This window comes from Leucoraja erinacea, chromosome 30, assembly GCF_028641065.1.
Source record: "Leucoraja erinacea ecotype New England chromosome 30, Leri_hhj_1, whole genome shotgun sequence".
In the NCBI taxonomy this organism is placed as follows: domain Eukaryota; kingdom Metazoa; phylum Chordata; class Chondrichthyes; order Rajiformes; family Rajidae; genus Leucoraja; species Leucoraja erinaceus.
This window is the reverse complement of record NC_073406.1, coordinates 11258635-11283374: the sequence shown is the minus strand read 5'-3', so window position 1 is coordinate 11283374 and position 24740 is coordinate 11258635. Positions and strand designations below refer to the sequence as shown.

General features: G+C 37.8%; 1 protein-coding gene across 9 annotated transcripts in view; it reads left to right on the top strand.

Annotated features, from left to right (window-relative positions):
- LOC129711635 (eukaryotic translation initiation factor 4 gamma 3-like) overlaps positions 1 to 24740 on the top strand; it is a 189340-nt gene that overhangs the window by 72910 nt on the left and 91690 nt on the right. For 7 of the 9 annotated variants that reach the window (XM_055659431.1, XM_055659429.1, XM_055659423.1 and 4 more), the window contains 3 exons: positions 13257 to 13442; positions 17343 to 17451; positions 21820 to 21873. In XM_055659431.1, coding sequence (XP_055515406.1) covers positions 13257 to 13442; positions 17343 to 17451; positions 21820 to 21873 — 349 coding nt within the window. The remainder of the gene's footprint in view (positions 1 to 13256; positions 13443 to 17342; positions 17452 to 21819; positions 21874 to 24740) is intronic. The other 2 variants (XM_055659426.1, XM_055659427.1) reach the window with 1 other exon arrangement.

Genomic DNA, 24740 nt, shown 5'->3' with positions numbered 1-24740 from the left:
TGAAAAAATGTTCCGCTCTTTCAAGTGTCCACTCCATAAATGGACCGAGGACAAAAGCCTGAGAAAAAGTTAAAGCATGGTGGAAGATGTACATTTATCTCCATGTTATGACTGAAAAATATTGTGACTATGCAGAAGACACATCAGTGAGTCAACAGAGTGCAGTTGTGATGTAAATAAATGGTCCAGGTTTTTGACAAGTAGATTAGTTTTTGACAGACTCATTTAAAAAAAATGTGTTTCAAAAAATGTTTTAAAGAAGTAACTGGGTTTAAGGAGCTTCACAAAAGCTGATACCGAAGGGAAATATAGAAGGAAGATCCAGAGCGTAGCGTCTTGGCAATTGAAAGCATAGCTGTTGATTATGAAGTGATTAAATTCAGTGATGATCAGAAGGCTGGAATTATCTAATGTGCCGAAAGATAAACACAAAAAGCTGGACTAACTCAGCGGGTCAGACAGCATCTCTGGAGAAAAGGAATAGGTGACATTTCAGATCGAGATCCTTCTCCAGAAAAATATATCTTGGTAGTAATGGGGCAGGAACAGATGAGAGAAAAAGGGAGGGACAAGATGGATGGATTGATCTGCAAACAAAGATGAACATTTTAAAATCAACATGTCATTTGAAGATGAACAAATGTAGAGCTGATGATGAACAATACTTAAAGTTAAGACAAGGCCTTTCAGATCACAGCATCGCAAGTATACAGAGAGTAAAAGAGGAAAACCTGAAATGAATGCATCATAATAGACAATGCTGGGTGTTACAAAGGCATAACTAAGGGTTTCAGAAGCAGCGGAAGCAACAGTGGAGACAGGTAACGCTATGAAGGTGGTAATAATGATTTTGAAAAGTGATAGTGATGTGGCCCACAACCCATCTCGAGCAGTCTGGTTCAGTTTCAGATAGAGAAATGGATAGTGTTTGTGTCAAGACTTTGTTTTGGGAATTAAAGTTGACAGCTATTCTTAATATTTAGCTGAAACATATACTCAAAAGTTAATGGACAAATGTTTAGACAGTTTAAAGATAATAAAAGAGGTAAATGCATGCATGGACATGGTAATTGAGGAAATGGACTCTTATCATATTCAAAAGTACCCACCATTAATACTTTAAAAATAAATTGAGGCCAATGAGGAGCCAAAAAATATGACTGACAGACTAGATTAAGGAAAATCCCAAAGCGCGTTGAGTATATTAAAGGAGTGGAATATTTCAGTTATGAGGAGAGACTGATCGACTGGTTATGTTTTTCTTGGAATGGAGGATGCTGAGCGTGGACCCGATCAGGTACATAATATTATGAGGGGCGCAGGTAATTTCTTCCTCCATAGCAGAAGCATCTAAGACTAGAGGGCATAGATTTAGGGTACTGTCTGAATAGGTGGGGCAGATACTCTTGCAAGATTTAATTATCTAGACATGTGCTTAATAAATGCATAGAATGTATGGACCTGGTGCTGGTAAATGGGATTAATATGGTCAGCATGGATGCGCTGCATGCCCCAATGGCAACAATATGCCTTTTTATATTGCTGCCAAAATGGTCAATTTCATATTTTTTCACATATTCTATTTTCCAGATTTTGACCCACTCATAAGTCTTTGTCTCTTTGTAGACTCTGTCCCCTTTACAACTTTCTTCCCTAGCAGTCTTTGTATCTTCTGCAGATCTAGCTATCGTACCTTCTGTCTTCATCCTTGAAGGTACCAAAGGTATTGATGTTAAATGTATATAAATTGTAAAAAGGTAAAGCTCCAGCACTGATTCATGAGGTAGACCATTTGTTGCATTTGTCAACCAGAAAAAATCCCATTTAATCTCATTGTATTCCTGGGTGCTAGCCAATGTCTATCCATGTGAATATGTTGGTTCCCAAACTGTGAGCTGCTTTTTGTCTACAGTAGCATTTGATGCGGGCCTTTTGAAATGCTGTCCTGAAATCTAAGTATAGTGCATCCATTGCTCCCTTTATTCACGATACGTTACCTTTCACGGTGCTCTTTTCACAAAAACTTGTTGGCATTGCCCGAAAAAAACAAAACAAATGCAGCTTACCTGGTTGATTGACAATGGTGAGCAGGTGGAAGATGATACAATTCAGTATGAAAAATAGTACAATCTTTGTGAAAGACAAGGAGGAAGGATTGTTTACCTTTGCCATATTTGCCTTGGATGTCATAAGAAACTTTGTGTACAATTTTGGGTTCAAAGTCTTCAAATCCTTGGAGAAGTTTGCATGAGGTCTGGGTAAGCCATCCATATGCTCAAGAAGTTTAGAGGAAAGAAAAATGGAAGATTAGGTAGTGATTTGGAAGAATGGAGAAACATGGATTTTTCAGAAGGTTGATGATCGCTAATTTGAAAGCATGGGGGGGGGGAGACAATGCCTGAAGATGAAGAAATGTTGTGGTGCCAGGGTACATGTTGGGTGGTCCAAGGAGGACGAAGGCCTTGTTAAAAGAATAACTTCATAGAGTGAGGATATGTGATTGCATGGCAGGCAGCAGCTGGAAAGGTGGAAGAGAAGCTTAAATGCTATTCTGGGGATAAGGTTTGTGGAGGGAGGTGATGGGAAGAGAAAGTAGTTGCAGGCAATTTTAAAAAATGGCTCAGTGGTGTGTAAGATTATCTGAGCCAGTGTATACAGAATAGTGAACAAGGTCAATGGATGTAAAGGTTGACATTTCCAGAGATGATAAGTTCTTCAGTGCAGAGGCTGAAGGAAGCAGTGAAAATAGCTTTATGGATTTTGTTTGTGGTGCATTTGAAAGGTAGATTGTAAACAATCAATGGAACATTTCCCTGGAGTGTAGGTTGGCTGGAGAGTAGGTTTAGGAAAAAAAACAAGGTGCATGAGGAACTCAATGCTTCAAGCCGCATCTGTGGAGGAAATAGACAGATGACGTTTCAGGTAGGACCCTTCCTAATCCAAATCGATCTAAAGATCACCTGTCCACTTCCTCCACAAATTCTGCTGCACCCACTAAGCATTCATTGAACTTTGTTTTTTTGATCAATATTCCAGCACCTGCAGTTTCTTGTGTCTCCATAGCTCAGTAGGAGTTACTTCTTTTAACAAAACGCATCGAAAGATTACAAAGGAGGAGCTGTGGATTGCTGTATCAAGTCATTGAGCCATGTGCACGAGTGAAAAATGCACATTAAGCCCGTTTTATGCATTTCACCCATTTTGTGTGCTTCTGAGATGGAGACTACCCACCACAGCACTGGAAAAATGCATCAAACTTGTCTCTGCAGTATCCTCCAGATCCCGTGGCAGGATAATTCGGCATCATCTCCAAGGCTGTCACCTCTAAAACAGAGGTTCTCCGTGCAGGTGACCAGCACTAATGGAGGGGCCGAGTCCTTCTCCATCCCAAAGTTAGAATCCTGGTGCAGACACTCCACTCTGACCTCAATCACAGCAGGAGTGTTTTCTTAAACCTTCCTCAGGAATAATGTAACATCCTTACTAATTGTGAAAATTTCTGCATTGGGGTTGCTTAAGTTAATGAATCAGCCAGAAGCATTTGAGAAACTCGTGTCTCTTTATTGGAGTGCACCATAGACAAGTTAAAACAGAAAGAATATTCCACCTCCCTCACCCACCACCTTTACCTGTGGTAAAGTTTGTAGACCTTATTTTGATTGTATCAGCTGTCTCAGCATCCACAGAACTGCAACAGAAGCAACTCCTCAATTGCTTTCTCTTTGAATTTCTACTTTAAACGTTTATAAAATGTACTTTTATTGGATGTGCAATATGTATGTATTATTTTTGCTTTTCAATTGTGATTGCAGAAGTGGTGACATTTCTTCTTTGACCATTTCTTTACTTAAAAAGCAACAAGATATTTGAGATTGAGCTTCTGTTTTCCCGTTAAGTTGGTGTCAATTGCAATATTACAGTTGTACCTTTGTAATTTTCAACTTCAATCTATGAATTTGAAAATTTAATATCTCCTATTCAAACAGCATTACTGTAAATGAACTGGGAGATTATTACAAAATATGAATGTTCAGGCAAATTAGCTTTTTAGCAGAAAAAATGACCAGTTAACACTGGAAATACTCAGCAGGCCGGGCAGCATCCTTTCAGCACTTGAGGAACTTCACTTTACAGTACAATGGTCTTCGACGCAATTTTCAAGCAGTTTTGATAGTTGTCAAACATGACACCATAGAAAGTCGCTGAGCAAGGTCTTAGTTTGAGATACTGTTTAATGTTCAAATCTATCAGCAACAACAGGAAAACATTCTTGGCATAATGAAATCGGGCAGATTTAGTTTTAATTTGATTCAATGATGGTGTCTACCATGTTTTCTGATTCCTTCAGTAAAATGGTCAGTGATATTTTTAGATTTCATGTCATTGGTTCAAGATTCCTGTGATCATTGCAAATTTCTCAAAGCAGTACTTGGCTTAATTAGATTGCTGCCATTCTCAAATGTAGAGTTACTATTTTGAGGCAAGTATGTTCATCTGTTTGATCGGTTTTTGGAACTACATTTTAAGGCTAATAAAAAGCAATGGTGATCTTCTGTGGGTTTACCTTTTTCAACTGTCAGATTATTTTGCCATCTTCAATTGTGTAATGTAAATCCTATTTTAAATTGTGTCGGACACTTGGGATTCATTGTGTGATCAAGGGATCCATCATTTTCTCTGAATCGTCACACAAATAAAAATAAAATTTAGAGGCGTTTTTGAAAATTGTCTTGGATAAATAAAAAATATGGACAACAGCTACAATAAATATCTCCATTAATAAGATACCTGTCAAAGTTGTGCCTTGATGCCAATCATGTTCTGTTTTCTTGTGGTTTGGCTGAGTAGGCAGTATGTGTGCAGGGGTGTTAATAAATTGTAAAATAAGTGACAGGCAAAACTTTAAACATGCTATGAAAACCATTAACAAGAAGTTTTATCAAAGGATTAGTTTTTTTTGCATAATAATTTATATCAATCTGGTAATATTGGAAATACCAGTATTACTTTATATCCTTTGATCTCCCTTCTTAACTGAAAAATATTTTCACCAATGACATTTTAAGAAATACTTGTTTTGGAACATAGATTAACAGTTGCTGACGTACTTGATATGAAACAACATAACTAACCCACAGAAGCCAGGAGGTTCGAAGATTACAGCAATGCTATATATTGGGAGAATTCAGCACAATCTACCAGTCTGAAAAAACACAATTCTACCATCACCCTCTGCTTCCTGCTATGCCAGTTCATCATCATATTAATGAGACTCTCCCACATGCAAAACTCTGTTAATTATCCCCTAATGAACCCCTGTCTTTTCCAAATGCATGTGTCTTATGTCCCTCAGAATCCTTTCCAGTAGCTTTCCTACCACTGCTGTTATGCTTGCTGGTCTATAGTTCCCAGGTTTTTTATTTCCAGCCCTTAAATTGAGGCAAAATCTTAGCCAATCTTTTGGCACCACACCCGTGTCTGATGCGGATTCATACAGTTCAGCCAGGGCTCCTGTTGTTTCTTCTCGAGCTTCCGATTGACTCTTTGGATAAATTTGATCAGGTCCTGGAGATTTATCTACCTTCATATGCCCTAGTTATCCCTTTTTCCTTGATATACATAGTCTTCTTGGATTGTCCTTAATATGTTTATGCCACAGCTTTCTGATGCTCCCTTCTTAGTCTCCTGATCTCTTCCTTAACTATGATCCTCATTTCATTACACACAAGGATACACTAGATCCCCATTGCCTACACTTGACCTATGCCACTTCCTTTGCCTGAATAGAACCTCACTTTTTTGCATCCTCCAGGGTACCTTCCCTCCATATATTGCTTGAGCACACTTGACTAATTCCACCCATCAAAGCCCTTGGCACTCTGGCTTGAGAAATGAATTTATATTTGTCTATGGTTTGTGGTTTGCCTGATTTTGTTTGAGGCTTCCAGCATGTGCTGTAGCTTACCTTCAGCATTGGTGCTCAACTTTAACCTTATTCAGAAACACACACATATGGAATTGATAGATAAGGATAATATTTTATATTTATGGCATAGCTATTTATAGCACAGCTTTTAAATAGACGAACAAAGTTTGCAAGTGTTGACTTATTACAAATGAATGCCCACGTGGGCAAGGTACAGAAGATGATTCATGTACTGGGATTCCAGATATAGGAGGGGAAAAAGATTGTAATGAACCTTTTGCATGAATTCTTTTGAAATATGGCATATTGATATACATAATATTTGCCTGAATTTGATCATGGTTCCTTCACTCGTTTAATTTTTTCATTGGGTTTTGATGATGTACTTACTCTGCCATAATACATAGTTCATAACAGACATGTAGACACAAAATGCTGAAGTAACTCAGCGGGACAGGCAGTATCTCTGGAGGGAAGGAATGGGTGATGTTTCGGGTCAAGTCCCTTCTTCAGTTAATAGCACAGACCCGGAGTTCAAATTCTACCTGAGTTTGATATCAACTTTATATAACCACACATGATATTTGATGACATTACCAATGTGGCACCCCAAAATCTTTCCGCCAATTAAGAGTCGCATTAGGAGTGTGCTTGAATCGTTTCCACTGTCTGAATGAATGCAGCTCCAACACTTGGGTGACAGCATTCCTCCCCGTCCATTCCAGACCCCTGCTTCCCACCCGTTTTGGATAGCCTGCCATTTTAATTCCGTTTCCCAGACTGACCTGTTTGTCACCGGCCTTCTCCCCTGCAGTTGATGCCAAATGCAAAGTAAAGGAAGAGCACCCCGTATTCCACCTGGTTAGTCTCCATCCCAGTGACAAGAACATTAAAATTTTGAATTTCAAGTAAACCACACCTCATATGTCCTTTTCTCTCCTCCTAACAAGGTTTGCCTCTCTTGCAAACCCTTCTTCCCACCTTAACCCCCAGATCCCTCTTACTGCATTTCTTTTCACCCCTCCTACTGGATGCCCTAACTCACTACAGCATACACCTCCCCTCCTGTTGTTCCCCTCATGCCGGTCCATTCTTCACTTTCCTTTCTTATCAGATTTCAGCAACTGTAGCCTTTGTTATGTACATATTTCCCTCCCCCACCAGACTTTATTTGCCAATCAATCCCTCCTCACATGTATTCACCTATCATTTATCAGCTCTTGCTCCACTCCGCTCTCCAACTGTTTAAACTGGCTACTTCCCCGACTCTTTCAGCCCAGCTGGGATCTTGACCCCAAATGTCAACTGTCCATTTCCCTTCACAGATGCTGCCTCACCTTTTGAGTTCCTCCAGTAGCTCTCTTTTGCTAGAATTCAAGGTAATGTAACCTTGCTTGTTTGTACCGCATCCACCATTCAATATGTTCACTCACTCTACATCCAATGAACTACCTGCAGAATGCATCATTTACATACTGCATGCTCTTATTTAGCAGTCGCTCAAGTTTTGATCTTAACTGCAATAAACCATAAGATAGCATGCTCATGATTTTACCACCATTTCCAAGAACTCTTCCAAGTATCAGGCTTTGGAAATTGCTGTAATAACAAAACAGCAATATAAGTCCTAGGTTTCTTGCCCAACAGAACTTTTGATGTACTTTTATCAGGAAGAGAACAATAGCTTACGGCAGCTCCTTATACTACCTTTGAGAGCAGGTGGAGAAGGGCAATAAACGCAGGCTTTGTCAGTGATATGGACTCCTGCAATTAAAAAAAAAATCTGTTATATCTACAGTGGTGGGAAGGAGAGGAAAGTAAGTATTTTAACATATCGATAGCTTGAATATTATGCAGGGAGGTTCAAGATATCACTGTCCAAATGAGTGAAATTGGCTCAATGATTGTTGCTGTTAGGATATCACCCCAGTGTTGGATGCGTAGACCAACTTCCAGATTAAATTTCAGATGATAATGTTTTCATAGTACTGGTTCTGTAGCTATCCTAGTGTACTGACATTTTTCAACAGGTACATTCGGTTTTCAAAAATTGGCTAAGCCCAAAAGCTGCTCCACAGGAACTTAATAGACATTCATAGCACAGAACAGTTGAAAAATATATGGAAGGTCAGTATTGTCTTTTTCAAATGGAATGTTGCCCAAAGAATGGAAATAAGCATGTGTATCATTATATTTTGTTTTGAGTAAAATTTCAATTAAGAAAACAATTTGCATATTTATTGAGCAAATCTGTTTCAGCTGTCATTCTAATCTGGGTGTGAGAATGATCTAAATTTGTGTCACAAGATGAGGTGTTGTCATTATCTCCCAGTACATGTCGTCTTGCTGGATTTTACTGCAATGTCTGACTAGGCATTTATTAAAAGTAGGAAGAGACTATTGTTAGGCATTACAACTGTGAAACAAGAAAAACTCAGCTGTCCCATAATTTGTTTACCTTTGCTCAAATGTGGTAACTGTTACGTTTTCAAATGTGATGCCTTTTTTTCGATTTACTGCCTCACATTGGATAATGTAATATGACGAGTAAGAACTGTACAAATGTTAGCATCCAGTCTTCATGTTTCTCTTTAATATTAATCAAGTGTGGGTGTAGTGAGCTCTGAAGCTTTTGCAGTGATAATGATCACTGGTTTTTCTGGCTGTTCCTAAACCTGTTAATTCCTCACATTGCTATCTGGCTCATCTGAAAATACAAAATGGATTTAACAGTTATTGGCCCCCTTGTATTCTTAAGACATTAATGTCAGCACATTATCTGAAACTAAATCTGCGTATTTTACCTTCCCTGTGAACTTTTGCAATGGCTCAGTTGATACCACATTTTGTCAAGTCATAAGGTTCAGCTTTCAATTTCTACTCCAGAGACTTAGGCACAAAGCCTATGGCACTGCAGTGCTGTACTAAAATGTCAAACAATCAAATCCGCTGTCTTTCAGTTGAGATGTTGAGCTGAGTGGCTGTCAGCTTTCTCGGGTGCAAGTAAAAGGCAAGGCATTATTTAGAAAAAGAATGGCATGGTTCTTAACTACTGTTCTAACCTGGTCCACATTATGTCTTAAATCAATCTTTCTAAAACAGATTATCTAGTTATTATCACATTACTATTTGTAGGATGCAAGTTGTTAACTCCAATAGAACGTTGAACAGTACAGCATAGGAACCAACTATTCTGCCCACGATGTGTATGTCGAACATGATGCCACGTTAAACTAATCTCATCTGCCTGCATGTGATCCATATTCCTTGCATATACATGCACCTATTTAAAGCCTTTTAAATGCCACTATTACATCTGCCTCCACCACCACCACTCCTGATAACCTGTACCAGGCATCCACTGCTCTCTATAAAACTCATCTATGTTTGCCCATATTGCAGGAGTGACTGCACTTCAAAGTACTATATTGGTAGTAAGATGATGAAGGACGTTCTGAAAGAAACATGAGAGATATATAAATACAAAGACGGATCTAGACCCGAAACGTTACCCATTCCTTCTCTCCAGAGATGCTGCCTGTCCCATGAGTTACTCCAGCTTTTTGTGTCTATCGTTGATTTGACCTTTGTTCAACAAGAGATTGCAATTGAGACCTGTTCAAAATCCACATTAGCAGTTGTCAGTGGATTTATGATGTGATATAATATACTCTACGATACATTATTATTAGGTAGCTGTGCCAATTTGTTCATTATTCTATCATAACTAGTTAACAGAAACAACAATGTGTAGGAATAAACATATTTTGCTGCTCACATAAACAAAACACAGTCTTGACATGTTTATTGAAACTTGTGGGTGGCCTGGTGGCGCAGCTTGTAGAGCTGATGTCTCACAGATCAAGGTGACAGGTGATCTCTGATGCTGTCTGTGTGGAGTTTCCACTTTCTCCACGTTACTGTGTTTCTTCCAGGTGCTGATATGTTTCTCCCATATCCCAAAGAGATGTAGGTTAGTTGGCCGATTTAAATTGCCCCCAGTATGTAGTTACAATTGAGTCAACCATTGTGTGTGATGGGGTTGTGAGTTATCTTTAGCCAATCTTTAGTTATCTTTTGTCTCATAGTGCTGTCAAACTATTATTAGTCGCAACTATAAAAATAATGAATGGAGTAATAGAATTGGAATGATATTTACAAATTCCCAACAAAGTGATCAAAAGTCATTTAAATCCAAATTCAATACTTTAGAATGGGCTTTAAGAAATTTCATGACACTAATATTGCCTCTGAACATGTACCATGAAGTACTCACTAATAAAATGTAATTTGGCTCGATAAGATAGTTCAAGGTGGAAAGCATTACATTTCAGTGCTTCTTTGGACTAGAATTCAAATATTAAAATTCTACTAATAATGGTGTCAAGCTATAATCACGACCAATTCACTGAACTCTCTAAAAGCTCAACATACTGTTTCCAGTGCTGCTTATCAGAGCAGGTCAAAATCTATACTTGTTGAAAGAGGAAAAGAGTTAACTTTTCAACTTAAATTCTTCAACTTTCTCACTTGTTTTCTCATTTATAGCAGAGCGTCAATGTTAACCCTTCGTCTCACCACAGATGCTGCTTGACCTGAATGTTACTAGCATTATCTGTTCAGATTTTCAGCACCTGTCGTTTTTGAATTTCAAAATTTCCATATTTCTTTTGCTTTTGATTCTAAATCTATATTCTGAAAAATGTACTATATTTAACATGGTTGCTCGTGTCAGATTTAAAAAAAAATCTTTAAAGGATTTTAAACCAGTGTTCCAACCCAACTTAAACTAGATTCACTGAACACCAATTCAAATGCCAAATGGAATGTGGTGCCATTGAAAGCATTTTCCCTTGTGGGTTTCTCCACCCAATAACCATATGAATTTGCATGATCCACACTATTCACTTCATAGCCTGACTAAGAAAGATATCAGTCTACTGAAAGTGTCAGCATGCCTTTGGAGTAAAAAAAAAAGCATTTCCTTACCAACATAATTTAAAATTGAAGTGCCGGTGAATGTTATGAAACACACCTTCACGTTAAGGTGTGTAGTGCATTTTAGAGATGATTACAGAACAGTAGCGCAAAGTTGTTGGAACAAAGCAGGAAAACATTTAATATACTTCTGGTAAATATAAATACTAAGGGAAGCCAGTGAGCATTGACAAACGACAAGCTGCTATTTGCTTTATTGTTCAGTTATTGTAACCAACTTACTGATTGGATCCAAGTGTGGAGTTGTGCATTTGCACAAGGTCATGTCGCATTTCAACTGGTTTTTATTTTTTTTAAAAAGGACAATCTCCAAGCTGATTTCAATGTAAATTCATTCATGAGCTGACATTGTACATTCTGGATTGAGAAGAAGGGATGACAGCTCCAGCTATTTTCAGTATCCTATCCTTTGGTATCTTATCCTTCTGTTGGAACATGTTTTTCTACAAAGAGACGTCTGATTTATTTTGTCTCAACAAATGCTTATCTTAGAAATGTTTAAATCACTCCACGGTTAATATCTTGATCTATTATAAAATATTTTTACTGCCTAAAGCCACGCTCCTTATAATTCATTTGTTTCAGTAAAACCATGATACTGTTTTTTATCTCAATGTTTTGATGCTTTCTTGGACATCTAGTTCATTTAATCTCGTCGTAAGGAATATCTTGAATGTGGATTGTTAGAAGAAGTAAACATCATCTTCAGAATAATAAAAGTGTAATTCAAGCTGATGATTTTCAACCTATTATGGGAAATCAGTGCAAATTATAGAACAACATTTTTGAAAAGTGCAGTAATATTTCATAATTCCTATTGGAAAATGTTGATTATTCCAAAGCTATGAACTGATTATCCAACCAATTTGGAACAGCTACTTTATCTGCTGAATGTTCTTTTCAAAGTATTCTGTATGGTTAGAAATAAATCTAATCGGTATTTGTACTGGAGGAGGAGAGAAATTTTAAGTTCTCTTGAATGTGGAAAATCATTGGCTGTTACAATGAATGCATGTACATCATGACCTTCCTTCTGATCGATAAGTTCTATTGGCTTTCTCTCTTTTCTGCTACTTTGATTGCTTCATTGTTGAAGGGAGGATTCAGACCTATTCAGGTAATATCAACTAATTAGTAACTCTCAATCGGCTTTGCTAAATGCTGAAAATTGGAAAAAGGGGTTTAAGGCAGCATTATTAGAATTGTTTTCACGTTTTATAAATATTTCAACCACCCAGCTTACAGATCAGTTTGAATTCAAAGTTTTCTTACGTATTTAAAATGGAAGTCTTTGACTTCACAGATCTACAAGCGTTGGAATATTGAAAGTTGCTTTTTATTAACTTGATGTGCTTAAAAATGTCCAGAGAAATTCATGAAAATAAAGTGAAAATTCAAATGATGAACTATATAACCATATAACAATTACAGCACGGAAACGGGCCATCTCGGCCCTTCTAGTCCGTGCCGAACAGTTACTCTCACCTGGTCCCATCTACCTGCACTCAGACCATAACCCTCCATTCCTTTCCCGTCCATATACCTATCCAATTTATTTTTAAATGATAAAATCAAACCTGCCTCCACCACTTCCACTGGATGCTCATTCCACATAGCTACCACTGTCTGAGTAAAGAAGTTCCCCCTCATGTTACCCCTAAACTTTTGTCCCTTAATTCTCAAATCATGTGATCTTGTTTGAATCTTCCCTACTCTCCATGGAAAAAGCTTATCCACGTCAACTCTGTCTATCCCTCTCATAATTTTAAAGACCTCTATCAAGTCCCCCCTTAACCTTCTGCGCTCCAAAGAATAAAGACCTAACTTGTTCAACCTTTCTCTGTAACTTAGGCGCTGAAACCCAGGCAACATCCTAGTAAATCTCCTCTGTACTCTCTCTATAAACTACTTTGAATTATTGAGCAATTAATTAAATTGCAATGATTGTCCCCTAGTTCGTTTATCTAGAGATCCTTCTAGAGGTCATGATGCACGTAGGCTAATGTCCCTCTAATGTAACTGAGAAGATGTGTGCTTCTGTAGAACATGGCAGTTGAAAGACTGGAGTTCACTAGTGGTGAGCTTCTGCTTTTTTAGATTACTGCTGTCCTTGAGATGGAGACCTATTACTGGGGAAAGTGGCCAGCCCAAGTGCAGTGCCCCCGGCATATATTCATCAGTTGAGTTCTTATTTTCAAAAAATTGGAGCGTAGTCTTTGAATGAATCATTTTCTGCAATTTTTTAAGGCGATTTAAAAGGATGGTGTGTATGCAATGCTTTTTATGAATTATTAGTAAGTGTATTAATTTTTTACATTTTTTGTTCCTGCAGTTTTTTCAAAGACCGCCAATGCAACCTACTAGACCTAACATACAGAATAATAATCCTTCCATGCGTCCAGGGACACAGACTGCAACAGCTGCAGTCTATCCGCCCAGCCAAGGACCTATAATAATGATGAATCCACCTGTGCCATATCCCCAAGCCCCTCAGGCTCCATATTACATTGCAAATCCGGTAAGAGAAGTAACTACTACTTTAAATATTAATCATTTGAACTAGTAGTATTATTTTTCTTTATAAATAAACCTATATACATTTGTAGTGTGAGGGTGACAAGTACTTGTAATCAGTTGTGTCTCTGCACACCTGGGGATATTGTATTTTACAATCTGCTCAGAAATCAGTTATATTTTATTTTTTTTAAACATTTCAAAACTTTGGATAATTCAAATTGGAATTTAGATGAGACTTTATCGATGAGCTAACGTTCATAAATGGAAGTGTATCAATGTTGGTTTCATGTAATTCCATATGTTTAGTTTATTGTATCATGTAAATCTAGTTCAAAATGTGATATGTGAGGATGTTGAGTGAAAGACTTGCCATTTCTGCTGGAAATTTCCTATTTATGGAATTGGAATAGCTTGTTACTCAAACAATCTGCCTTGGATGAGACATCCTAATTACACCACTGTAGTATTTAGCCTAACTACACCACTGTAGTATTTAAATCAATGAACAAATTAGGATGATTAAAGATAGGAGTCTGAAGAAGGGTTTCAGCCCGAAACGTTGCCTATTTCCTTCGCTCCATAGATGCTGCCGCACCCGCTGAATTTCTCCAGCACTTTTGTCTACCTTAGGATGATTAAAGATGTGATAAGTAGAGGTGATAGTGATTTAATCACTATCTAATCAAGTGGTTGAATGTGGGCAAAATTGTGAAGCTTTTCCTGCCAAATGGTATGACTGATTGGTAAAGATGCCAGAGGGGTTAATAATGATTAGTACAGGCCTTGTGTGAACACAGCAAGCTCTTAATCCAAGCTATTGATTACAACTTCAAATGCTCTTCATTGGTCACAGTGGAATGGATACCCAACCAAACAAAATAATAGTATAATCTGCCCTATTGAACCTATTTCTGTGCTCTTCAGTTCTCTCCTTCAGCATGGTGCAGATGACATGATCATGCTATGCAAGGATTTATTTTGTTTCCTGTCCCACAGCCAGTCCTTCGTCACATTGCATCCTATACATTTTTTCAGATTATTTTTAAATCATTATTTTTCCACTGATTTAACTTAATTCCCTTTACTCCCTTATTTGTGGCTTCCATCCACCATAATGGTTCTCAACTACTTAAGTTTCCTACACTTTTGTTGTTACACCCTGTCCTCCAACAGAACACCCCTTGCCTATCAATCCCTCCATGTTCAACAGATCATCCTCTTTAATTTCTTCCAAATTCATTATGATGCCACACCAGACACCATTTCATCTTCCATTAGTGCAGGATTACGTCATGTTGTCCCTCATGCCGGCACTGTCATTCAGCAATGTCAAAACTAGTTTCTTGTTCAGTACCACTTTCCTGCCCTAACTGCATATCCCTTAATTTGCTTGAACTCTGCCCTGAGTATATTCAGTGAATTATGCCACCTTCACTATCCTGTCTACATATGTCACCACTTGCAGGAAACTATGTACTTGTATGTCTGGATGTCTCTGTTCTACAACACTCCCCAGGGCCCTGTCATATACTGCCTTAAGCCCTGCAGTGGTTTAACTAGCCAAAATGCATCACTTTGCACCTGTCTGAGTTAAATTACATCTGCCATTCCTTTGCCCACTTTCCCAATTGAACTAGGCCTTGCTGTAACCTGAGACGCCTTCTCCACTGTCTGCCTCATCACTAATTTTTGTGTCATCCCCAAATATACTAAATATGTCACCAACATTCTCATTCAAATTGTTAATATATGGCAAACAACGGGGAACCCAGCACTGATCCAATTGTCACACAGCTGATCGCAGACCGCACAACATGGAAATAACTCCCCACTCCTGTACTGTGACTCCTTCCACCAAGACAATTTTTTTTAAATCCAGGTGGTTAGCTCATCCTGCATCCCATGTGATTTCACCTTCTGGACTAGTCGGCCATGTGGGACCTTGTGAAATCCCACATGTATACATGAGAGTATATTGATTGGTTGCATCATGGCCTGGTACGCAAACGGCTTGGAGCGAAGCGCAGATAACTAAAAATCATGGACACCACCCGATCCATCATGGGTACTGACCTCCGCAATATCAAAAGGATCAATAGGAGTCATTGCCTCAGAAAGGAAATCAACATCATTAAAGACCTTGGCCACCCTCTCATTTCACTCCTGCCCTCAGAAAGACAGTATAGGTGTCTGAAAACTGTGACCTCCAGGTTCAAGAACAGGATCTTCCCAACAGCTGTCAGGCTCTCGAAGACTACAAACACCAACTAAACTATGAACTACGAACTGTCTTGTTTGCACTAAGGACTTCGGCCAATTTTGCACTAATAGTGAGGCTTTTCATTTATTGAATTTGTTTACATTACCTATGAGTACTGTGTTTACAGACCTATTGTGCATCTGCAAATAAGAATTTCATTGTTCTGTTTTCAGTACATATGACAATTAAACACTCTTGACTTGACTCTTGTCTACTGCCATGCATTTGTCAATTCTCTTGATCAGGTCTTCACAAAAACTTAAATTAATGAAATACTGTTTTCCATGCACTAAGACAAGCCTACTATGCTGTCTGAAGAAGGATCTCGACCCGAAACATCACCAATCCATGTTCTCCAGAGATGCACCCTGATCTGTTTAGTTATCCAGCACTTTGAGTCATTTTTGATTGTCCCTAATCATTCCGTGGCTTTCGAAATGCAAATATATCCTGTCTCTCAAAATCCCAGATAATAACTTGCCTGTCATTGATAGGGTCGGTAGTTAGCCTATAGTTCCTTGGCTTGTCCTTGCAGTGATTTTTAAATCTCTTCCTGTAAGGTGGAAAGAGAAGAGATAAAAAGACAGGCTTTCATTTTCTGTGGTTGCATGTGAAGATGCTGTAATAAGAGGAGTGAATGTTGAGGAGATTGCATGTACCGTGGAAGGCACGTTCCCTGTAGTCCTTTCGGTCCCTTCAGCATTCTGAAGGAACCAGGCTCTTCAGGAATCCTTGGTTCAATCTTGTATCTCCAAATTAGTTCTCCTTAAAGCATCTTCCATTTTACCTTGACCTAACATCCAAGGTCCCAACCAGGTGAAGCTACAGTTCAGAACATAGCCACAAATTGGTGGAGTAACTCAGTGGACCAGGCAGCAAAGAAGGAATGGGTGAAGTTTCGGGTAGAGACCATTCTTCCTTTCAGTTGCATTTCTCCCAATTTAACGTGCCGCAGTTGGTGCTCACAGTGTGGTTTCCTCTGCATTGGAGAAGTCAAATGTGGGTTGGGTGAACTTTTTGCAAAACATCCTGCTTTTCGTATGCAAGAGTAACCCTGACATTCCAGTTACATGTCATTTCAATTCGCTATTGCACTCACTGACTTTGGCTCTTACACAGATCCAAGAATGCTCAATGTAAGCTTAAGGAATAGCATCTCATCTTTTAGCCAAACATGTTACTGCCCTTAGGACTCGATATTGAATTCAGATAATGAGCCTATCCCATTCCTTTCGGGTTGATCAGTTGTGATTAACCGAACTTCTCATCCCCATTGTTGATGCCACCTCCACTTGTTTCATTCAATAAATCTCACAAATGTTTGCCTGTTCTCACTGCCCCACCCCATGCTACTTTAAAATGTGTTTAATTTCTAAGATTTTGTAGTTTTGTTGAAAAGTCATTCAACCTGAAACATTTTCTCTCTACAAATGTTATCTGATCTGAGTGTTTCCAGCATCTGTATTTTGCTATGTTGAATCTGGGATAAGACTGCAATCCAAAAGTTATATAATGTCACTTTATTGTGATAATTATTTTCAACAAAATCAATTGAAGTTTTTTTTTTTAGAAGTATTTGAAGTGTTGTTCGTAAGAAATGACATGCGCTGAAACTAATTTTGGTTTGTGCTTTTATAATAGTTCCGCCCCAGTGCGACTCCGTATATGGGGCCACCACAGCAGTATCCTGTTCAGCCGCCTCCTGGTACATTCTATTCTGGACCAGGTCCTGGTGATTTCACTACTTATGGTAAGTAGTAAGCCACTAACAAAATTTGAGGATTAAAAAAAAAAAAAAGAATAGATTGAATGGCATTTATTCTGAGCTCATGAAATTGATTGCACTTAATCGTCTTTTGGTTTCTCAGTTCATCTTAGCTGTTTTAAACAGAAGTTTGCTGTGAGCCAAGTTGGTTGTTGTTGATAATAGATACAATAGTCAACATTGGAAATAAGAAAACCTTGAGCAATACTTTCTAATGTAAAATCGATGTACTCACTGCTTGCCTATTTATTTATCGTCTGAAATTAGATATTTATGTGAGTATAATTGGATACTGGTGGAGAGACTTTTTCCGACCATTCCAAGTTATGCTTATATGATGGGCTTCCATCCACATTTTTTTTTCATGCTCTCTTAAAAAGACCTTGAGGGTCAACCATGTAACTCCAATCCTGCAATGCATGTCCAGCAACAGCAGTATTCACGGGCCATTTTCCTTGTATTAGTCCACAAATTACCAGATGTATTGATTTCAGTTTCATGATGTTTTTAGGATGGAATTTGAGTTAACCTAGATTGCTCATTTAGATAACCAGTGGCAAAAGTTTTGAGTTATATATCTGTGGTGAAGTACTTGTGCTTGCATGCCTGGCATCAATACTCCTAATAAGAGCAACTAAACCATTGCACAAGCAGCATATTGGTGTATCATCAAATCATTTTGGTTCAAGTGCAGTAGTACAGCATTTTACTGATGGTGTACGTCTTTTAGATTATTCTTGCCAACTAAACATAGCTTTTGGAACTAGAGTGCAAGTTCAATTAAAATTTAGTATACAGTTTATGGTATCCTGCAGATTTTTATCTGTGGCACACTTAATAGCAAAAATGCTGATGCTGGTGTGAAGGTATGTAATCAACAAACTAGATTTGAAATTGCATATTGCCCAGCCATCTGAGATGATTTATTTAGTTTATCTAAATGTTTAAAGAATACGGCGCCACATATTATGGTTCAGTAAGTGTAATGATCCACTTGTATAATTTCTGTAAAATTTTGGTTGCCCCAAATTGTAATGCATTGCAAGGCAAATGTATGAGTCTTTGCTGTAATTGACAAGTAAATTGTTGATTGATATTTAATTTTCAGTAAATAATTGAGACAAATCTGGTAAGCCAAAAGTTCATTGTGTTAACATTTTAGAAAGTTATGAATGCCTGTGAATGGTGTCTAGGAACACGTCATTTAGAATTCCTAGAAATATGTACTTATATATATGGTGAAAATATTTATCCCAAATGTGTCCACATTGGTCAAAAAAATCAAGCTATTCAATTCTTTCTCTCTCCCCCCCCCCCCCCCCAACATGTCTGAAGAAAGGTCTCGACCTGAAATGCTGCCTATTCCTTTGCTCCATAGATGCTGCCTCACCCGCTGAGTTTCTCCAGCAATTTTGACTACTTTAAGCTATTCGATTAAATTACTTCAAGTTATCAGCTCATCAAGGTTCCTCCGTTACTACGTTTTGTCTCCGCCTGCCGGTGACTTCCACTTCTCTGCAACTAATTTACTCTTTGTGTCTATTTCCAGTCCACAATTACTAAACGATGTCACCCTGATAAGATTGACTTTACCTTAATTTATAGCTTTCACTCCTAGTTATGTCTATCCTTCATTGTAAACTCAAAATGATGATTGGTGCTTTTATAATTCTCGCTCTGCCATCCTTCCTGTTGCCCCAAGCTCATGAATTAAAGTTGTCCAGTCCCCACCTCTCCTTGGATTTGCTGAGTATGATTTTATAAAAATGTTGTTATTATTTGTCCATTTCTCAGAAACCTTCCTGTTCGGTTCAGTCCTGTTTGGAGCCTTGGGTACGATCTAAGCAATGCGATTACAACTTCTTTATTTTTCAGATTAACTTTGACTTTTCTAGTATACGATCTTTCCTCACATCTGTAGTAATTTCTAAAATGAATATTGGTATACATCCTCTCTTTCTCCTCCAGCCATGTGACCCAGGAATCTTGAGCTACTTTTTCTCCCCATCTTAAACCATGTTTTGGCAAAAGTCATATGATCATACTCTCAGACGTTTCTGTGCCTTCTGTTCACTTTTTCCGAGATTCCTTGAATTATATAATTACACACTGCCAAATTACAAGTAGACCCGTTATTTTAAGCAATCGCGATATTTCAAATGAAGATGTTTATTTTCTTCAAGATATTTTTGCAGTCTAATATTGTTGAATCTCCTTGCGTACGCTACTGCCTGGTAGCCCAATCTGTGATTTCAAAATTGGTTGTGGCTTAATTATGTCAAAGTATTGTGATGGTCTGGTGAGAATAATTTCAAAAAACTCTGGAGGTGCCTAGTAACTTGGAGAGCAGTAATACCAGAAAAATTTAGGCGGCAGATGAAAGATTTGAACTGATTCTCATCTGAAATCAAAATCCAGGTTTGTGTTCAACTAATTTACTTTGTTTAATTAAGAGGTAAATGCAACGGGTAGTTCATTCTCAGTTAATGTCTATGTAAATTTCAGCTGAAATGTAGAATGGAAAATGCCTTACTATTAATCAGTTCTCATAAAGTTTTAATGTAGCTTTAGTTTCTCTCTTCCCTTTCCCCCCCCAAAAAAAACCCCATATAGATGTGGTACGAAGCTAATTTAAGGTGTATCCTAGACGGTTCCAATTTTCATTAGTATTCAGAGGGAGACGCAACTTGCCCGTCATAGCAGGTAAAGTCTCTGTCTCCCTTGGCTCACTGGTGGTTCACGTACTGTGATGTCAGGAATTAAAAATAAATTCTCAATCGAAATCCTAAATTAGTCATTGATGCAACTAACCTTATTGAATTCTGCATATGCTCAATCAGTTGGGCAGTTACCTATCCTTAGGTTACAATTCATCTGCACACACAAACGCTGACACACACAAATACGAGCATGCTCACATTGCAAGAGAGGGATTTTTTAATAATCAAAAGGCCATAACAGAAAACTAATATTGATGCATCTCTTGATGAATGGTAAAATTGAAATAAACTCTGCTGAGTGTGTGCAGGTGAGGTGGCAAAGAAAATGTAGTTGGAAATTTTGATATACTCTATAAGACTTTCTGTCTCGTCCATTTTATCAGGATTATCTTATTCACGGTAATTATACAGGTTTCATTGGGTATGTTTGCTTATTTAAGCCAAAGGTAAACGGGGCAAGCTGATCTTGTTTTGTGCAACTGGTTAAACTATTTTGGTTTATAAAATCTCCATACCAGTTAGACTTTTGAGAGCGTTTAATTTTTTTTATTCCCTGTTAAGCAGATTTCTACTGGAGATTTGGATCTTTCTTTCACTGTCTTGTATTTGCTACATTAGGAACATTGTTCAAATTAAGAGGCAATTGAAGACCAAGCTGCAGCTCATGAAGACCAGAAAAATGCAGTACTTTACTGCTGTTATTTGTGCTTCCAGTGTTTTTGGTGAAAATAGCAGGTCTATATCCAACTGTGCTATAATTTCCACTGTTCACTTTTTGCATATGATTCCAATCTGTAGCATGTTGGGGAGATGGTTGTTGTCCATGTGCGATGAAATATATTCAGCCAGTGAACTTTCACTTAGGTGTTTGACAGCAATTCCTCCAGTGAAGTGAACGCAGTGGATATAGAGGCCCACCAGTAAAGTTTACCATAAGTTTGACAAGTTCCTGTCAAGTGGCATAGGTGCAAACAATAATAAAATCCCGTGATTTTTTTTTTTATCCGCATGTTATCATTAATCCCTAGAAAAGAGCATATTTTATCTCAAACTCAGTTGATGACAATGTCTGCCTGCATTTCACATCAAGAATAATCTTGATGTTTAAAAATTATTCCAAGAATGTGAATGACATTAATGTCTAAAATTTTAAATAGTCTTATTTGGTCTGTTATGCAAAGCAATGCAATGTCTATTAGGATCATTACAAACCCAATTATGGCAAGATCTTCTTTTAATGGGTTTATATAATATTATTCATTTTAAAATCAAACTGGCTGTTTGATTTATTTGTTTGCTACCCATTTTTACTGTTTTTGTTAACCATCCATTCCCTGGATTCTATATTTCTGGAATGGATCCCAGAACAATGCTATTACTATGTGAAAAATCTAACGAAAGAAAGCAGGAAAATAATTCTGACCATTGGATAAATTTTCAAAAACTTAACACCTTTTTAAGAGATTGACTATTTTCACCCAATAGCTGCTAGAATTGTCACTTCACTCCTGCCACATTTCCAAGGCCTGGCACTGAAATGGGATCTTTCTATGCTTAGCCTTGGATGAGCAGTGAGCAACAGTGAATATTGGGATCTGAGGCTAAACAAATTTATGTTCTGTTTCATGTCTAGCCTCAGAAACAAGGCGCAGAGGGTGGCCCCAATCAGGAGTTCAGCCACTGTGTGGTGAGTTTTAAATAGAAAAAGTTGTTTTTTTAAAACTATATCTAGGCATGTATACCTTAAGATTCACGAGGGAAAACATTACAGGCTTTTTAATATATATATATATATAAATATATATTAAAAAGTTACTTTTAATAAATTATATATATAATTAACAGTTACAGTTTTTTTTCTTTTCTAATTTCAATAGTAATACACAGGCAGGTGACCTGTTTCGTGCTTCTGCCAACAGTCTTTATTGCCTGCAGGAAGTGAGAAAGGATGGGCTCTGGTAAGGTGGCCAGCCAAGTCTTGGCCCAAACTTGCCATATCCTAACTGGATAGAAAGGTGGAGTTTAAGTCCCAGTACATAAGATTCTCAGGGCATGTCACTGTATACCAGTTTAAAAAAAATAAATGCTTCAATCATGTAGCAAAGTAGTCAGATAGTCAGCTATAGATATTTAGCTCATCATTTAAGTCATTGTTGTGATTTTTTTTAATAGGAATGTGCATGTTTAGATCAATATTTGTTCAGTTTTAGTTTATTTTCTCTTGGGTACTGATGTATGAAAAAGCAATAAAATGAGCAAGTTGGGGTTTGCAAGATTTAAATAATTTCCAGGTATTTTAGTTTCTTTGGTAGATTCCTACATAAGAACATTTACGTAGATTTTATGTTTTCAAGAATAAAGGAAGATGTGCAGAAATAAAATGTATCTGCAGGTGTGGATCTTAAAATGTTTTTTTCCATCCTTTCAACAAATAATCACCTGGATAACTCATGGATACCAAATAATGCTTTCTCCTTCCTGCTTCATGCTTTCTCCTTCCTGCTTCAGGTGTTTTGTCAACATTCCTTTACTCCATTTTGATTTATTTTAGTATTCCCATCATTAATTACTTTCCTGTTATCTGTCTTGGGTCTCAGACTAATCAATGGCAAATTTCTTGCTGTGCAGAGGGGGACTAGTTCAATGCTGAAGTTATAGGCAAGCCGTTCGGCTCGTTTTATTCTTGGTCATCTTTGTAGTGACTTGATACAGCTGAGGCGCTTCTTGCTTAGCCACTCGGGATAGCAGTTAAGATTCAACCACTTTTGTGAGACTGAATGTACTTATGGTTAGATACATAGGGACAGCATATTTCCCTCTCTGAAGCAAATGGGTTACCAAATTTGATTTTCACACAATCATATAGGTTGAAATCACTCTTACTGATGTTACCTTTTTTTTCATGCAATATATTTGGAAGCTGAATTTAAATTGTTTGCCATGCCACAATTGGAATTTAACCTGCAATCTGTGGGTGACTATCCTGTAACGTGTTATCCTATAACTATTACATTTTACATAGGAATGTGGCTTAAATTCTGTTCTGAAATATATCTTCAACGTGCACTCATTTGTGAGAGAAGCTGTCATGGAAATGTAATGTAGTTGGCTGTTTTCATGGAATAAACCAATCTGTAAGTGAGAGGTCTCTGAACTTTAATTAGTTAAAATTAGACTTTTCTAATATAGTGATTTAATTATTTGACTTCAACATGTCACGCAGTTCAGACGCACAAATACTTACATTTTGTAGTTAGAGAGCTGAATACTGTTTATAATTTTTCATGAATGATAATTGCTGAGGTAGGAATCATGCAACATAATTATTCTCTCGCTTCCCTTACCAGTACTTATCAGCAAATTATCAACAAAAACTATGATGTGGCATTATTTTGTTCTTGCAGAACTTAGGAATCACATAGTTGTTGATCCATTAATGTTACCTGTTGGATGTCATGAGTAATTCCAGTTGATCTAATTTGACCATGAATAGAAATCAGCTGATGTCCAAATAAGATAATTAAGCAACCACATCTAATTAGCTTGAACAGTTCATGCTAGAGGTATTATGATTGTGATTATTGAGATATTGGCATCTAAATATAGAAAATATTATAATTTACAGCAGTTTGGTGATAGTCCGACAACTGATTATAGTTCAGGTCCTTTTCATTGAAAATTAAGCATTGAAACAATTATCTTTCAGTAGGGAGGACAATAGGGAAATTGCTGATTTTTTAATGATACTGTTTGACAATATTACTGTGCTGAATCAGTCATCTTAGTTTGAAATGGCTGTCTTGAGGAAAAAATGCAAACTGATTTGAAAACTGTAGATGGAATCTCATTTTCCCCATATGCTGCTATCTAAATTTGTGTTTTAATAAATCCACAAGTGCTATCATCTCTTTTGTCCCAAAGTAGCTATTTCTGATAAAGGACGAAACTGTTGGTAGCCCTTCATTTTTCCTCGACTGCAGAACCAGACAATTTCCATCTGGTAACACTCTCCTCCACCCAGCAGAGCTGGTCCTTTTACCCATATCAACTTCTCCTTTGACTCCTCATACTTCCTCCAAATCCAAGGCGTAGCTATAGGTCCAGCTGGGCGTGCCTCTTTGTTGGGTACGTCGAACAATCACTGTTCCAGGCGTACACTGGCCCTATCCCCAAACTCTAACTCCACAACATTGACGACTGCATCCATGCAAAACTCACTGACTTCATCAACTTCACGACTAATTTCCATCCTGCACTCAAATTCACTTGGACCGTCTCCGACATCTCTCTGCCATTTTTAGACTCACCGTCTCCATCTCAGGAGACAGACTATTGACTGACATCTATTATAAACTCACTAACACCCATAGCTATCTAGACTACACTTCTTCCCACCCTGCTTCTTGTGAAGACTATCCCCTGCTCCCAATTACTCCCTCTACACCGCATCTGCGCTCAGGATGAGATTTTCCTTACCAGGTCATCGAAGATGTCCTCGTTCTTTAGGGAACGGGGGTTCCCCTCTTCCATTATAGATGAGGTTCTCACTAGGAT